General features: G+C 40.7%; 1 protein-coding gene across 1 annotated transcript; it reads right to left on the minus strand.

Moving 5' to 3' along the window:
- Nucleotides 1-1,112: 1,112 nt before the first annotated feature.
- Nucleotides 1,113-16,031, minus strand: tmem63a (transmembrane protein 63A). Its single transcript, XM_083933906.1, has 23 exons — nt 15,918-16,031; nt 12,795-12,990; nt 12,424-12,503; nt 11,204-11,282; nt 10,888-10,925; nt 10,587-10,729; nt 10,194-10,245; nt 9,979-10,087; nt 9,737-9,807; nt 9,516-9,596; nt 8,914-9,031; nt 8,553-8,686; nt 8,147-8,290; nt 7,036-7,189; nt 6,838-6,944; nt 6,655-6,741; nt 5,680-5,745; nt 5,068-5,230; nt 4,796-4,901; nt 4,467-4,634; nt 3,338-3,453; nt 3,201-3,251; nt 1,113-2,676 (listed from the first exon to the last, which is right to left on the minus strand). The coding sequence occupies exons 2-23, from the start codon at nt 12,963-12,965 to the stop codon at nt 2,542-2,544; spliced, it is 2,373 nt and encodes a 790-aa protein (XP_083790032.1). The 5' UTR covers nt 12,966-12,990; nt 15,918-16,031; the 3' UTR covers nt 1,113-2,541.
- Between the last annotated feature and the right edge of the window lie 1,375 nt (nt 16,032-17,406).

The following is a 17,406-nucleotide window of genomic DNA, read 5'->3' on the forward strand; positions in this document are numbered from 1 at the left end:
TTGGAGCCACATGAGAATATCTGCAAGTTATTAGTGCCCCCGCATCCTGACCCTGCACAGCTTTCTCATGTGACTTTGTTGAGGTATGTCTGTTCAGATCTGTCTTCGAGTGTTCTTTGCATGGGAGTCATGCTGTGTATGTTTGTGTGATTATTAGATCGAAACCAGGCTATATTTTGGGTTTTCAGCACGCTGGACTGGAGAACATTTAGCACTGAGAACACTTTCTTTATTGCTTAATCACACACACACACAATGAAATAATACTTGAGAAAGAGTAAACAAACAAGAGATTGTTTTGTAATGCTTAATCTTTGTCCGACATTAGGGGTAAAGCCGAGTCAATAACCCTTGCACACTCAGATATGAAAAAAAACGTTTTCAAAGTCTCTTTGTGAACAAAATTTAAACTTTGTGTGTGACCAGTGGCTAAATATGCAGCTCTTAAAGTGTTTTAAAATGTAAAAAACATTGTGACTTTTATGTGTGTATTTAGTCTGTGTAAGGCCTGTAAGTATGCGCATCTATAAGGCAATAATGAAACCGTAGAGAAAAGTGTGTCACATACTTGAGACAGGAAGTACTCGGCCGTTGTTAGGCTATTAAGGAGCACTTCAGTAGCTACTGTTCCTTAGTTTTGTTTTGCAAGCACTATTGTGAGGCTCCACTGGGGTACACTGATCCCCGTCCAAAAGTCCAATCCAAACCACAGCTAATAACCCATATGTTGTTAGCTTAGCACTTCATTACCCATATTTAACAGCCCTGCTAATCACTGCAGGACATTTAAGTCCTCTAATGACAATAGAGGTCTTTCTCAGCTGAGGCAGGTACCGTGGTGAGAAAGGGGGAAAGGGCAGGGGAAAGAGGAAGCGAAAGGGCAGGGAAAAGAAAGAGAAACAATTCCAGAAGCTCCACCTCCTCACCTGATCTTTCACTATTGTCGTCCAGTAAACTGGCTCATTCCAATGTCAGAATAAGTTATAAATCCTCAATGCAACACTGTGCATTTTGTCCTTTTTTCCACTCCAGTATGAATATTTCAGTCTGAGCTGCTTCACTGCAGCTCAACAGTGCCCCCTAATGACAAGACACGCTCATAACGGTTGTTCCTGATGTTTGTACAGTATTTAAAAACTGCACGTAAGATTGTTTAATATTGACATTTGGTGACATTGATTTTAGGATTTAGCTCATGTACATTTAAAAAGCTGCAAAACAAAAAAAAGTACATAGTATACAAAGAAACATTGACCTGTTTAAAACATTCCTTCATTAATGGAAGACCATATTTGATCTTGGCCCCAGTGTGCTCATTTACAGGTTGCTACATATTCCAGGTTTCGGGCAGAACATGTTTAAATGCTTAAATGTAAAAAAAAGCATACTTTTTTCATAATGTCTGAATATATACACCTGTATCCATCCTTTATGAAACCAGTCGGCGCTGATCGGTCACCATTTGCATTTGTCTTCTGCATCTGCACTCTCGGCTGCCATCACAGGGAATAACGGCACTGTAGTGGCACTTCCTACCCATATATACTATAGTTGTTGCATCACAACCATACGGACGTCCTGGTGGCACTTTTAATGGCACAATTTCTGAATACAGGCTGTGTGTGTTTATATTTTGCATTTTCATTAACAGTATTTATATGGCGCCTCAACCTGCTTTATAATAAAAAAGAAAAAGGCATGGAAGTCTCACATTTCTTAATATGGGACCGCTAAATAATAATACAAAATGACAGCTCTAACCATCGTCATATGTGGATAAACACATAGGTTTGGTTGCAAACCTGCAATACTGATATAAATGTTCACTGTAATACGACAAAATCTTGTGCGTCAAAACAAAACGGGCCTCTCTTGATACAAAAAGTGCATTATGAACATTGGGCAATAAGTGATTCCCTTGGTGGATGATGTCCTCTGGCATCAAGAAAAGGCACTGTGAAGAAATCTGGATAACAAGTAACAAACAGAAAGTTCTGTGTGTCCAAATCTTTGGCATCGGGGTTGCTGATTGTCCTGTTGTGGTAGCACTTGCATAATTAGCTCCTGTGTGCAAGAAATGGATTCCTGTGAGGGTTTTTTTTGTGTTTTAAAAATCACTATGGCTTGTTTGAAACGGCAGGTGTTGGCTAAACATTCCTTGGTGAATTGGTCAGAGGTTTCATACAGAAAAGACACCAAGTAACTAAGTAAAAAAGAAGGGTTCTCATGGTTGTTCTTACTTTGTGCATCGAGTGCAAATAATTAAGATTACATAGGTTCCTATTTTCTTTAGTGTAGAAAACAATTAAAAAGCAATACACTGTCCCTCACTGGTACTTTTAACTCATCTCTTTCAAAAACAGAAGATAACAAAGTCTTTGGAATCCATTGCACTTTTCTCTTGTACCGTCTGGATATTTGATCTCAATGGGAGAGGCTGTGTCCGACAGTAGGATGGAGGTCGATTCAAACTCTGACTTCAACGCTGAAGTCATTGATCAGGAGTCGTGAGCATCCTGACTCGTGTTGATTCACGCCAATTCAGCTGTCCGACATGCTGTCCGTCACTGGGCTGGCGCTGTTGACCGGGCTGCCCTCTGTAGAGCCGTAAGACTGTTTAGACCCCTGTTGTGCACTGGCAGGTGATTTGGGATTAAGCACTCTGGGAAGGTAGACCTGCAGTTACACAATACAGAAGAGATACTGTAAACAAACAAGAAGGGCTCTAAAGGGAGTTTCTCAAAAAAGGGTGTTTCTCAATATTCATTTTTGTGTATGCTTTCAGCCTCCCTGTATGACACAATACTGCACGTAATGGCCAAAGTGTGATTTTGATACAGAAGAATGTTGAAGATTAGAGAAAGAGAAAGCTCCTGTAAATGTACGGGGCAAACTAGGACGTGTTGGATATGAGCTTGGTCAGCAAGAACGACCGGCAACGACCAAAGTTCACTGCGAGAACAGCTCATTGTGAATAATCAGGTCTTTAGCATATTGTTCAGAAGGCACGGATGAAAACATTGACCTCAAAAGCTCTGGTATTTTACTATGTTAATGAATAACAAACCAGAAGAGTGACAGATGGGGTTAGAGAATTTACAGCCAAGCTCTGGAAAGTTAACTTTAAGGTCAGACCTGCCCTAAATACATCTGTTCTTTATTCACGCTGTAGACTTTGTTATGGAACAAATTTACGGTACCATAGTGTTTTCTTCCACTCCCTCTGCTGTGTCCTCATCCTTCTCCTTCACCTGCAAAAGAACACAAACGACATAAAGGCTCAGCGTGAAGGATGACAAAAAAATGGCAGCGTATGCACACGAAACCAAACGTTTACCGCATAGTTGTGTGGACTGAGGTACTTGAAGTGGCCAAAGCAGGTGTAGCTGACACAGATGCAGACAGTGATACACAAGGCCACCAGTGTGAATAGAGACGTGGCAGTCCAGAAACCTGAAAAGGAACGCTTAATTTAAACCCACACACAAATAGCTTAAATCGTGGCACAGAGATACGACTTTTTATGTAGCAGTATACAAACACCTACATGTCATTATAAAGTAACCCGTTCTGTCTGAATGCCAAATAATTGTCAATACACCAAGCTTTTATTTGAAGTGTCCTCTGTATTTACATTTTTTTTTTAAGCATCACAAGTGCTTAACGCGATAGTTTGATTTTTATTTAAAGTGCGGTTTTATGAGGTGCTAATCCATAGTCAGTGTAGCTACAGTAGATGGGATTACAGGCATGGTGGCTATGAATGGACGCAGCAGCAAAATGTAGCAAAAAATCAATATCAGTTTAAGTGTAAACTATATTTATAATTTTTACACCACTTTACCGTGCTGTCAGAAAGCTTTGAAGCTGTTATCTATGCTCTTCTCAAAGCCATCAGACTCCATTGACAAAAAAACAGTACTTTTACCACACAAAACACAGGAGTTGCTGGTCTACTGCTGTTTAACAAACAGTTTGGTTTGTATTTAACCGTTTTAAACACAAAAAAGTCACAAAATAACAAACTAAAGAAGGCAGTGGGAGAACAGCGACTCTCTTGTTCTGCAAGGTTTAAATGGCTGGTTTTGTCAACAGAGTCTAGTGGCTTCGAAGAGAGCATAGAACGGTTTCAGTCCCCTGTTTAAATTTAGACAGGGCTAAGGTAAGGAAGCGAAACAATTCCTAGTACAGCATACACCTAAACTGATATAGATTTTTTTAGGTGGCTAAAATACATTTAGAGTGCTATCCCTGTTCCTAGCAGTACATTGCTTAGTTTCTGTGTCAAGACTTCTCCATTTACTGAGGGCAATACACTGACTATGGATAATTACCTCATACAACCCCAATTAAAAAAATCAGGACTACCCCTTTAATTGCTCTTAGTGAATCTCAGTCACTTGGCTGATATGAACTTTCCTCTTCTATCCCTAACTCTCCAGGTTCACCACACACTTGTTTCTAACCTGCTCTGAGGACAGAGAAGAAGTAAAGCCATATAAGGCAGATGATGGGAGCAGCCAGAGCTTGATTGACAGCTGCCAGGTGGACCTCCCGGTCCAGACGAGCAGGCAGGTAGGCAAAGAAGATGTTGTGTTTGTCCACCAGGTGCTTCAGCATCATGTACAGGAGACCTGCACACACGCACGCACAGCCATTATAAAACCCACCATGGAAAGTGAATGGAAATATGTTGGATGTATAGAAGTGCAGGACAGGACACTGAGGTCTCTGAGCATGTCAAATAGCCATGGACTATGTGAGTGCACGTTTGTGTACAGACTCAACTACTCACCAAAAGGCACAATAATAGGACATATGATGCTGTAAGCCATAATGACTGTGAAGACACACAGGGACCAGCCATACATGGCTCCATATTCAAACTCATAGGCCTGGTTCTGTAAACACAAGTAAAAGGAAAAGTTGACTTGTAAATGTTACCGCAGGTGGTTTTTTACCCACAACTTGGTCCTGGTGCTCTGTTCCAGACTAAGATATTGCTATGAAACACATCAATGACTCTTAGACTTAGCATTTTCTTTAATGGACAATGCCGTTACAAACCTGTTTGACATATTTCCTTTCAGCAGCAGAGCGAGCAAACGCCATACGAATGATGTAGAGCAGTAACCCTGGCAACCGCAGCAAATCCATCCCAGAGCCCACCAGGGCCGCTGTGATCACATAGTTAACAAAAAACGCCCCTTGGTCAGGTAAGAACACACACCTGGTGTAAGGGGGAAAAAAACGATGAAAGAAAAGATTACTTTAAAGTCGAAGCGCTGCGGAAAAGACATTAATGAAAAGGAGGAACTTTAAGAAAACAGAAATCCAGTCCACTCTTAGAAAAACATTTTCTTAATTAGTATATTTCACATATTTTTTTGACCACGTCAGTTTCAACAAACTAAAGAAAAATTACAGCCAATCTTAAGAGGACATTCGAACATTTTGAAACTTGATAAGTAAATAAAACAATGCAAACAAGCAATAGTGGGTCACAAATTGCAACTATGGGATGTTTTATAAAAAACAACTTGAATACAGCTGAACCTGTATGATGGCAGCTGAGAGTAAAACTGACTGAATGCACTTATTATCAGTGTGGTTCAAAATAATTATTATTTTGTTTCGATTTCAAAAAGCAAGAAGCAAAAAAAAAAAGGGCTTACTTACTCAAACCTCAGTTTCCCACCTGTGAGAAACTCTTTATCAAACAGCCAGCGGAAAAACAGTGCGAGGCTAATGAGGGGGAAACAAAGAGATGCAAAAGGTTAAGAGAGACAAGGTTCTCCCTGAATTCAATTATGCTAAAATGGATGTATTAGCCTGGGACTGACATTCACTTTTTTATTTGCTATTTCACATGTGTCAAGTGTGAGTCACATCTTGTGCGGAGTGTGTAAAGCCCAGTTCAGACCAAAGATTTGCAACAAGACGAGTAGAACTCTTCAACTGCTTGCAACGTGCAGGACTGCAACTTTATGAAACCTGCCAGTTCAGACAGGTGAGACGTGGTGAGACAATGCATCATGTCCATAGCAACGCCAATCTGTACCTCCGTTCTAACCTCCGACTTTTCAGGCTTGTTTTCGTAGCTGGGTATAATTTGTAGCATCATAAAATATAAATGAGGACAGAGATAGTGAGGTACTTGCTACAGCTGCATTTTTAGTTGTGATGAAACGTCAAAAATACAGTTTTATTTCCCTGATTCACTGCTTTGTTCTGGATTACGGCCGGTGCTCCCTCTCCTTATTCATTATATTGCTCGCTCGACCCTCTCTATCTCTATCTCTCTTTTTCCTGTCTCTCTCTCTCTCGCGATCATTGAGACTTCGATTGATTGATTGGCTGTTGAAACAGGTGACGTGTGTGATGTTCTAAAACCAGCTGCTGGCAATTCGACAAGTTGAACCAGTAGCGACAGCCAGCTAGATTCACGAGACGGGTCAGTTCACACCGCTGCAACTTTTACCTGCAACGTTCAAAATAGTTTTGTTGTCTTGCAAATCTTTGGTCTGAACTGGGCTTTAGTTCCCCATTTATCACTGTATCTGACATACAACTACAACTAAATTATTACTGCAAAGATACAATCGACCTAGGTTCTGGGCAAACTGATTCTTATTGAGACTGATGGTAAATTACCTGGTGAGTCCTAGCGAGGGGAGGATCAGCACCATGAAGAGCAGGAAGAAATACAGTTTACGCATCATGCTCAGCTGCTCGCTGGACCTGAGACACAGATGGTACTTGGTCAAATCATTTTCTCTGCTAACAGAATGCAATTACTGCCCTAGCAATATTTGTGTGTGTGTGTGTGTGTAATACCTGCTCCAGTGTGCCTCTCCCATTGTAGAGTAGTAAACTATGGTAGGCAGCAGTGCAGAGAAGGACCAAAGCAGGAGAGTGGGGAAGAACTGACTAATGATCGGACTCTGGGGGTGAAAAACAAAACAAACTGTAGATTGGTGGATTTGAAAAGCAGAATTTCTGACTAGTTTGTGTATCTGCATGTGTAAAGCTCACATTGAGATAGTAGATGGGCATAGTCACGTTGAACTTATCCATGGTGTTGATAATGATGGTGGGAGTCGTGAGGAAGGTGAGCAGGAAGAAAAGGAAGAAGTTGAGCATCAAGTAGCGCATGTACCAGGGAAAGCCCCGCACTGATAGATTGTCCCTGTAGGAAGGAGAGAACAGGAACACACGACAGTTACGTACAAAGAGGCAGTGCAAAGTAGAGAGAACATAACAGTGTGGAGTCCATTGTGATTCCTCCCACACAGACCTCTATTCCTCTTGTTCAGGGAACTAGATCAGAAAGATTTTATATGATCAGACATTTTAGAAATATGATTTTGGATTCACCAAACTTCTACTTGTAATTGCTTTACATAGTTGTATTTATCTTTGGATCCTGGTTGTCCAGATGTGTTTATCAAATAGTTTTTTCCATTTCAGAAAGTTTTGGTGCCTTTCATGTTCTGATGATGGTGTTGCTTCCTTTTCTTTGTTGTTTTCTTTGTCTTTGTAACTCGATATCATTGTAAATGAGGGCTGCCCCTCAATGATCTCTCGAGTGTAAATAAAGGTTGAACGAATGGATATATAAAGAAATCCATCTGCCGATCTATGCAATGAATTGTGTTGTTCCACTTTTATGAATTACATCGGACATAACTATAATGACCACCTTACGGTTGTATGCCTCCTCCAACCAGTCAAGTTGCAGTTTACATCCAAGATGTCTAATCTAATCAGTTCATCCTTGAGTCCAGGTGGATATTTGTGCCACATTGAAGAAAATCCCTCTAGGGGTTCCTGAGATATCACGCTAACAAGAATGGGACGATCAACTTAAAAAAACACATAATGCATCTAGTCGCCGACGCAGAGGCATAAAAAGTAGAACTTCAAAAGATGCTGTTTAACTATAATTTAACTGGATTCATTCATTTGGCCTTCTGGATTTAATAAAGCACAAACACCATATGATTCCACTAAAGTCAATGTAGTAAAGTCCAAAAGTCAATGTAATCATATTATTAATATTAAATTATTGCACAGCCCTGATGGCACTAGTATTATAAACACCAAGTCATATGATCTGCATGTGTGAAGGGTTGGTGTTTCTTACCAATACACATTTTTGGGATGGGGTGCAAAGTTGACGCTCCACTTGTTCACTTTCAGAGTTCTGCTGTCGGAGGAAGGTTGGGGCACCCTCCCACAGCAGCAGCTTGTGCCACCACACTCAAGGGCATTGAAGTCTTTCAGAATGCTGAGGTGAGTAATTGACAGTTGTTAGTGATACATATTAACCAGCTTTCAACGATGTCAGCTGCCCAAAGGCCTGCCTTCAGTAAAAAGTCATGCGGTGACAATAAAAATCGAGAGATGCCCATTGCTGTTGGACTGGATTGTATTTCCACGTGTCAGGTGTTTCATCAGGTAATACAGATGTCGCTGCGATTTCATTTGTCTGTACAGTGAATACAGACACAAGTGATGACAGAAAAAGGCACCTTTAAATTGGTACTCACTACTTGGCCATAGCCTCATTCTGCAAGGTGACATAGGCCATCCCCAGGGGGTGCTGTGGCACTAGTTCTGCCTGCTTCCTCACCTCTTCCAACAGGTCTTTTTCTTTAGCACTGTAGTACTCTATGGCATCAACCTGATGAAACAGAAACACACACACCTTTACTAAAATCACTGCGTAAAATAGTTCACGCTGGCTTCATTTTCTGCCACTGTAAATGAACTGATACAACCTTTTCTTATTTAGTTTTGTAGTCATTACAAACCTCTCATGCAGTACTTTTAAATTGGAACATAAAAGACAAAAACTAAAAGTATCCAGACACCTTGCATTAAACAGTTTTATCATCTGGTCCATCTCACCTTCTCAGAGTTGGAGCAGCAGCAGAGATGACCACACAAACGGGGGTTAATCAAATCCCGTTTCCCTGTTTTCTCCAGGGCACGTTCGTAGTAGCGCAGGTTTTTTCCTGCTCGCATTCTAGGGTGAAGAAAGTAAAGACACAAGCTGGTTTAACTTAGTAGAAAAGAAGCTAAAGTAGGAAGCTTTCAACATTTAAAACATATTTTCTAAGCCTGAAATGGGCTTCAATGATGGTGTTTGCATGCAGACATGCGTACAACATCTGAAACCATTTAATTATTAATATAAAATATGGAGTAAGTTTGAGACTGAACCATACAGTAAATTTGTGGGCCATAAAAACTAAAATAATGAGTGTGAAGAGGCTGCACAACGCTCAATAGAGCTGCTGTGTTAGGTGACAATTCTCTCTGTGGGTTGCAGACATGAATTTCACTTCACATAGAATTTAGATACTCTGTTAAACTGAAAATATTGTATAAGTAGTTCACACCAAAAGACAATCATTAACAAAGAATTGTGCACGGTTGGCGGCTCTATAAGCCATGGTGCTGAGGGCATCAATCACATGATTCATGTTTGGTAACGTCTGATTCCTTACCTCTCCTTATCAAGGTGCATGAGCTTGGTCACGTCGTAGCCCAGGGTCACAGCGCAGACTTTGCAGGAAGGGTACGCCTCTCTGTACAAAAACAGCGCTGACATTGAGGAATGGAGCAGCAGGCTACTATTTATGGTAACATTCAAGTACACTGCGTCAGGACCAAAATTCGATTTTACAAAATAAGGAAGCACTCAGTTTTTCCAGTGCAGTCTACTTACATGAAATGGGTCTTTACAGCTTCCTCTGTTGCAGTTTTAGGGACTGAACAGACAAACAAAGTGTTTCTGGTCTAAAAACAGAAGCACAGAATGAAAGATGAGTCAGATACCGGTGAGCGCCACTTAGCATCTACTTAATATAATTTAAATCTGTAATCTGTCAGGTGGACACAGTTTAAATGTATACGTTTGTGGGACACATTCAGACCAAGTGTCTTGTAGTGTAGTTATCAGGGACTCACTGTCTCTCTGCGCATGCCTTTCATTTTTGATGTGTGATGCCGCAGCAGAACAACCGTCAGGGTCAGGTACAGGACTGCAAACACTGTATGCAGCCATAACAGGTTGCTTCTAGAAGCAGAAAGACAAAAACCACGAAATATTTTGTCTTGTCCAACCCACGAAATGATGTTTTGCAACACAAACTGTTCTCGTCATGCTCTTATACAGTAGTTACCCCTTTTGAAGATTCCCAACAGTTGTCCTTCCAAAACTCTTTGGATCGTTATCTGAAAGAAACGATACAACTGCATTTAAAACAACAACATGCAAACTGAAATGTAAATAAAAAGAGACAGGGAAATTACACTTAAGGGGCGAGTCACCAATTATGAAATGGATAGTGTAGTTTTCATTGCTTGATTCACATTTAAAGCCATCATAACATACGCAATGGATACCTAGTCCATACATCAAATAACCTTGAAAATATGTAAGATAAGTGTAATTTTAGTCAAAAACAGAAACTGGTTGTCATTATCATTTACATTTTTGTACTGCTAAACTGCAATCACTGTAAAGCACAGTCTCTATTTTTTTTGCTTAACAGACAAAATAGTGCACAACACACCCAGCAGGTCTCCGGTCATGTTGACAGGCAGTATGATTGCAAGGGAGGTGACAGTTATGACCATCAGCAGCACGATGAGATGACGCTGGAAGGACAGGTAGTGAACAGCATCCATGCCACATCTGGCCTTTATTTTTTCGTCACTGAAACAAACACAGACACAGACGCACATGCACACGCACGCGCACACGCACACACACACACTCTGATTAGAAGTAATCGACACATGGCTTGTAAATATAAATAAAAAATAAAACTTTCAGTTGAGGCTTCAGTATAGAAACAATGACCTCTCACTCACTTCATTCTGAGGATGTAAGGCAGCCAAGAGCAGAATCCCTAAACACAATGAGAGACATTTTGGTTAAACTAACATACAATTAAGATTATATTAATGAGGAATATATGGTAAATTCTTTGTGTTTCGAGATTGGTTTAAATAATCACAAAAGTGCATCCAATTGATACCCTAAAATAGCACTGTTGACGAAGCCAGTTTGTCAGATTGTGATTAATATAAAGGGACCTCTCATCTCGATTAGTATGGCTATTCTTTTATGCTTTATAAATACTGATTTTGGCGCTAAAACTGATGACAAAGATTTCCTTTTACATACCATTTCATGCTCGAGGTCATCCACGCTGGACACCAAGGATGACATGTGTCCATAGCGGCGGCGCGTTGACTCAGTGAACCTGATACACGGATTACAAGAAATAAATCAAGTTGACAAAAAAAGATTCATCTCACTTTAGTGCTGGGTATCGCTTAAATATTGCAAAACCAGTACCAATACTAGGACCCTCAAAGTGATATCAATACCAATGGAGTACTTCATTTAATTGATTCAATAGCCATATGAATGGAAGGAAGCCGTCAGTTGTGTCAATTGCCACCACCAAATTATTCAAATGTTTGTTAAATAACTCTACAAAACTACAGTGAAATAGTATTTGGGTTTGACTCAGTCTGGGTGTGACACCACGAACTGTATGGGTTGCAGTCGCTGCGGTAATGGGCCAATCCCACGTTGCAATTAAATCAAATAATGCCTGCGGTGATTGGCTGTGATCCAAACCATACACGTTTTTCAAGATCTGGGTACAAAAGGGATTGAAAGCGGATATTGTTCGACTTTGAATCACCTTGTTGTTGCAAAGTGCTTTATAAATAACCTTGGCTTCCCCTTGGAGAAGTTTTGATACTACTACTACCAGGTTATTTCATTGGATACCTTAAGGGCGCACTCACACTGTCCATCCGTACCGTGCCCAGTGCTTTAGGGTACTTGTCCCCCCCTCCCTCTCACCCTGCGGGCCAGGCCCGTTTGTACTCACACTGCCTGGGCCTCACGCGAATGCTTCTTGCCTGTCCATACGTCATCACGCCGTAACATATCAGACGCATAGATTGATGTCATCCTGATACGTGGCTTTGTTTACAAATCTTTCCATAGACCATTTTCCATTTTCCTAATGTTTTTGAATATTTTCATCGACCAAATCTGCAGTAAACACTCCACCTCCGCATCACACCAACGTGAACCTTTCGCCGCCATTGTTTTAAATGTCCGCGCATGGTCCCTCCTTCTTTTTTCTATGTCCGAACAGGCGCACAGAAAATGACGTCAACACCGCTGTAGGCCTCGTGCTCGTACATGTGCAAACAGACTTTACCCGTGAAACCTGTTTGGGCACGGTACAGATGGACAGTGTGAGTCTGCCTAAAAGTTATTAAATACTAATACACAGCCCTAATCTGACTATTCAAGTAAGAAATTTACACCTGAAATCCGTGCTACAATGACGTTGGAAGTGTGTGAGATTGTGAACTGACCCTTCATTGTCTGCAACTAATGCCAGACGCCCGTAGTCCCAGAACTTCCTCCTGATGATAGAGAAGACAACCAGCAACACCTGCAGGTGGCATGAAAAATAGAACCAATCAGCTTGCACCTCATGACACAAATTAAAACATATATTGAAGCCTTGACAAAAACAAAGCAGAGGTTGGCAGAAAATGAATTGCATAATAGGTAAAAACAACTTTCTTGTGCAATTTTTACAGTAAAAGAAAGAAATATCTAAGAAAATATAAAGCATTTGATAGGGAGTGTGTCTTGCCTATAAGGACAATACAGAAAGATTTCCTGTCTTCTCTCACTCGATCACACCAACGGCAGACAAACAGTCGATTATTAGACATACCACAAAGACAGAGAAATCGAGCAGTAGCACAACTGGCACTCCTCCAAAGCCAACATCCTTGAGCACGGTGCTCTGTGTGGAGCTGAAGCAGCTAGTGTTGTCCGAGAAGCCAGAGGGAGTGGTACCATTTCCTGCCAGCAGGGTCCACTGCTCCCACCACAGGGAAGACATTGCTGGAGTGGAACCAGCAGTTTGTCTGCAGAGATTGATAGAATATATTGAGAAACAGCCTCCCCGAGCGAAAGCTGCTCACACAATGATAAGAACAGGACTGCAAGTAATAATTCATTTCATTTTTAATTTAATCATTGTTGATAAAATGTCTGAAAATACACAAAAGTGGGTCACAGTTTCCTAGAGCCCAGGTGACACCTTCAAATTGTTCATGTCATCCGACCAACAGTACAAACCTTAAAAAAAAAAAATAGAAATGTAATGAAAAGAAAAGGAGCAAGTCCTTACAAAGAAAGAAGCTGGAACCAGCTAATATTTGACATTATTGCTGGACAAGTGACTAAACCATAATCATAATTGTAGGCGATACATTCTCTGCATTGAGAACCAAGATACATTTTTAAATTGGGAGCCACAATCACAAGGAGAGTAATCACAGAGGGATACTGTCTATGCAGGAGAGACGGTGTATGAAGAAGTACGATCTGTGCTGTCACTGATTAACACACCTTCAACCATTGGGTGTAGTGCTGGGATGAAAACCTGCAACACTCCAGACGGGAACAGCGCAGCAAAATAGGCCTACAGCTACCCATCGTTACCAATCATTGAATATATCATGTTTTCCTCAATTAACTGTTACCAGCCGTGACAGCTACAGGGGTATTGTGTTCACATTGTGAGACTGTGTATATGTGTGTGTGTGTGGTCCTGGAGACACCTACTCTAGCGAGAACTAACACAGACGGGGTTTTGAGTATTTGAATTTGAGTCTGTCTGTGCACAGATTTGTTTTCATCGCGACGGCGTCCCAACTGCACAAAATACAGTCACAAAAAGGTGTGTTGAGATCAAAATGAAGGCCGAGTTCAAAGATGGGTGTGGTCCGAGCGAGGGCAGTTAACATAACATATTAAAACATAGTGTGCTCGTTTCCCACAGCCCAATTTGATGTCTTCAGTTGCTGGAGATATTAACTTTACAGAGATCTAAAATATAGAAATGCATAGAGATTAAAAAAAAAATAGAAACACAGTGGCCTTTCAGGGGTGAGGAATTGAAGCTTTCCGTCCAGCTAAGCAGCTTTTAACTTTTCATTTCTGCAACTAAAGATTAAATCAGATGATGTCAGTGATTAGCATACCTCAGAGCAGCTAGGAGGGAAATCAGCTGATGTTGTCTTTGGTTGCAGTATAAGCTCGCATGCTCTCGGTTCCAGTGGTGAGAGGTTTCAGATAATACGAGTGGAAGTTCTGCGTTCTGAATCTCAAGTAAGCAATAGTTACTGAGAAAGACAGAGAGTTATTATTTAATTATATTTTATGTACTTGGATTATTCACAGTCACAGGTGCATTACTGTGTAAGCAGAAGTTTGTAGCCGGTGGATTTGAAGCTGAACTACTTTATTATTCATTCATTCTTTCATTCATCTTCAACCGCTTGTCCCTGTCAGGGTCGCGGGGGGCTGGAGCCGATCCCAGCTGACATTGGGCGTGAGGCGGGGTCCACCCTGGACAGGACGCCAGTCTATCACAGGGCACATAGAGACGAACAGAGACAGGCAACCATTCACACCTACGGGCAATTTTAGAGTCATCAATTAACCTAACACTTGCACGTCTTTGGACTGTGGGAGGAAACCGGAGAACCCGGAGAAAACCCACGCTGACACGGGAGAACATGCAAACTCCACACAGAAGGGCCTCAGCCGGGATCCGAACCAGAAACCCTCTTGTTGTGAGGCAACAGTGCTGACCACCACTTTATTATAATAGCTATATAAGGTTGGGTAGTTTATTCAATAACAATGAACTATATTTTACACACTAAACACCTGTTTTGTGTGTTGAATCTGATTCCGCATACGCAAATCTAGTAGTAAACATACAATATTTACATCTGAACTGTAGTAGAGCAGCGCACAGTTACAACTGGAATACTGTTCTTAATTGTTCTACAGTAAAGTACCACAGCTCGGTTAGTTTAAGACCCCTTAAGCATACGGTGAAAGACGCGTGTAGCATCCTAATTTCAAATGTTTGAACTTGGAGTTAAGTTGGGTTTTGTTTTGTCATGGTGAACCACAACTTGCCCGGAAAGCAAAGATACAACAACTGTCAGTGACTGTGTGGTTTCACTCCTCGAGCCCGTGTCAAATCCCACCCGTCACACGTCATTAACAACGCTCTCGCGCTCCGGGCCCCACCTTCCCTTGAAATAGATGCGGCGGATGATGCGTCACGCGGGCACAGTTAAGAGGTGATATGGTTATAATGCATGCTGTAAAAAATAAAATAAAGTAATATAAAAAATAATGAATGCTGTCACAAAAATAAAATAAAGTTATATAAAAATTAATGCATGCTGTAAAACAATAAAAATAAATAAAATAAAGTAATATAAAAATTAATGCATGCTGTAAAAAAATAAAATAAAATAATATAAAAAATAATGCATGCTGTCACAAAAAATAAAATAAAGTAATATAAAAAATAATGTACGCTGTCAAAAAAAAATTAAAAACATAAAATAAAATTAAAAAAAAAATTATATATGCTGTAACCGTTTAATTTTGTTTCCTGACGCAACCAAAGTCATAACTCGACATAAACTAGCTTAATGTAACATGTCTGGGCTAAGTTTGCGGGCGTTTTACTACAAAACACAAAGTGAAACCAGTGTTTCCCCGACAGCTGTGAGCTTATTTTGATAATTTGACTTAAAACTGAATGTTAACGGACCCAGCAACCTTAAAGTTAAACAAATGCGTATTGTATTGTACGACGGATACGAGGAAGCTACAGTTTACACAAGTTACACGACACGTTTGCTAATGAGGTAAGCAAAAGTTGCCAAAGGGCTATGTCAACAACATCAGCTGACAACCTCATTTACTTGTCTGAAAATGGCCCAACTCGCGTTTTTCAGGTCGCCTGCGTAAGTCTTACCTGTGTGTGTTTGTCTTTGGGAGAGGGAAACTTCTTTGTACTGTAAATACTTTAAATATGAAGCTTCCTCTGGTCCCGTCTTCGCCCCCTTCCCCTGATGTTCCGCGTATGCGCTGAACGCTGTGTCGGTCGCTTCTGCGCAGACTCCGCAGCCTCTAAGGAGAAGAACAGTGGGGCCTTCCCTCTGTGTCTCCAGCAGCTGGAGAACACTTTTTAATCCTTTTACAAGTGGAAAAAGTTCACACTGATTAAGTAAAACTAACCCTAACACACTCTATAAACAAGGCTTTACAAATACAATTTCTATATTCATAATTTTACTTATAAACTAGTCTACAGAGGCAAAATACATGGGCAAAATGTATTATTTTTTAATTTAATCACTTTATTGCTCATGTTAAAGTAATAAAAACATATAAAATTTATAAGGAATAAAAAGGGGGAAAACAGAAAAGCAAATACAAATAAAACAAAAACAAATAAACTCCAATATCCTAATACTTGAAGGAGAGACCCATCCCCCTTTTTTAATTACTTTATTTTACTTTTACTATTATTTACAGTTTATTTTACTCTATTTTGTCTCATTGTACCTTAATTATTTACCTGTGCTACATGTTATGTAATTACCTAGTTGTTGACTGTGACTAGGTCTGACGTGGGTTGTTGGGAGGGATAGTTGGAGTCATGTTGGGTTTTTTGTTTTTCACTTTAGAGAGGACACTCTGACGCAGTGTGCAACTGTTGTACTTTTATTTGCATGTCTGCAAAAATTCAATAAAGACTTTTTGAAAAAAAAAACAACTCAGATAATATTGTTCATGTTAAAAACTGTAAAGTAACAAGAGTACAAGTTCTGTAGTAACCTAGTCGAGGCAGAATGGGCCCTGTCAGAGTGTTGGATATAATTGGATTGTTGTTATTAGGCTACTGGTCCATTAGTGTGTGTGTGTGTGTGTGTGTGTGTGTGTGTGTGTGTGTGTGTGTGTGTGTGTGTGTGTGTGTGTGTGTGTGTGTGTGTGTGTGTGTGTGCGCGTGCGTGCGTGTTTGTGTGCGTGTGTGCGCGCGTGTGCGTGAGTGAGTGAGTGAGTGAGTGTGTGTGTGTGTGTGTGTGTGTGTGTGTGTGTGTGTGTGTGTGTGTGTGTGTGTGTGTGTGTGTGTGTGTGTGTGTGTGTGTGTGTGTGTGTGTGTGTGTGTGTGTGTGTGTGTGTGTGTGTGTGTGTGTGTGTGTGTGTGTGTGTGTGTGTGCCTCATAATGACAAAATGTGCTCCCGGAGATACTGTAGCGGTTACTACCACAGAGGCTGCTGTGAGTAGTTTGATAGGGATTTATGGTAAATCGACTTGTGCTTCTATAGCGCGCTTCTAGTCTTCTAACTACTCAAGACACTTTACACTAATTGTCACATTCACTCATTCACAAAGACATTCACACTGATGGCAGTGGACACCTACATGCCATCTAATCTGACCAATAACAACACATTCA

The sequence above is a fragment of the Echiichthys vipera genome (assembly GCF_963691815.1).
Source record: "Echiichthys vipera genome assembly, chromosome: 19".
NCBI classification, from domain to species: Eukaryota; Metazoa; Chordata; class Actinopteri; order Perciformes; family Trachinidae; genus Echiichthys; species Echiichthys vipera.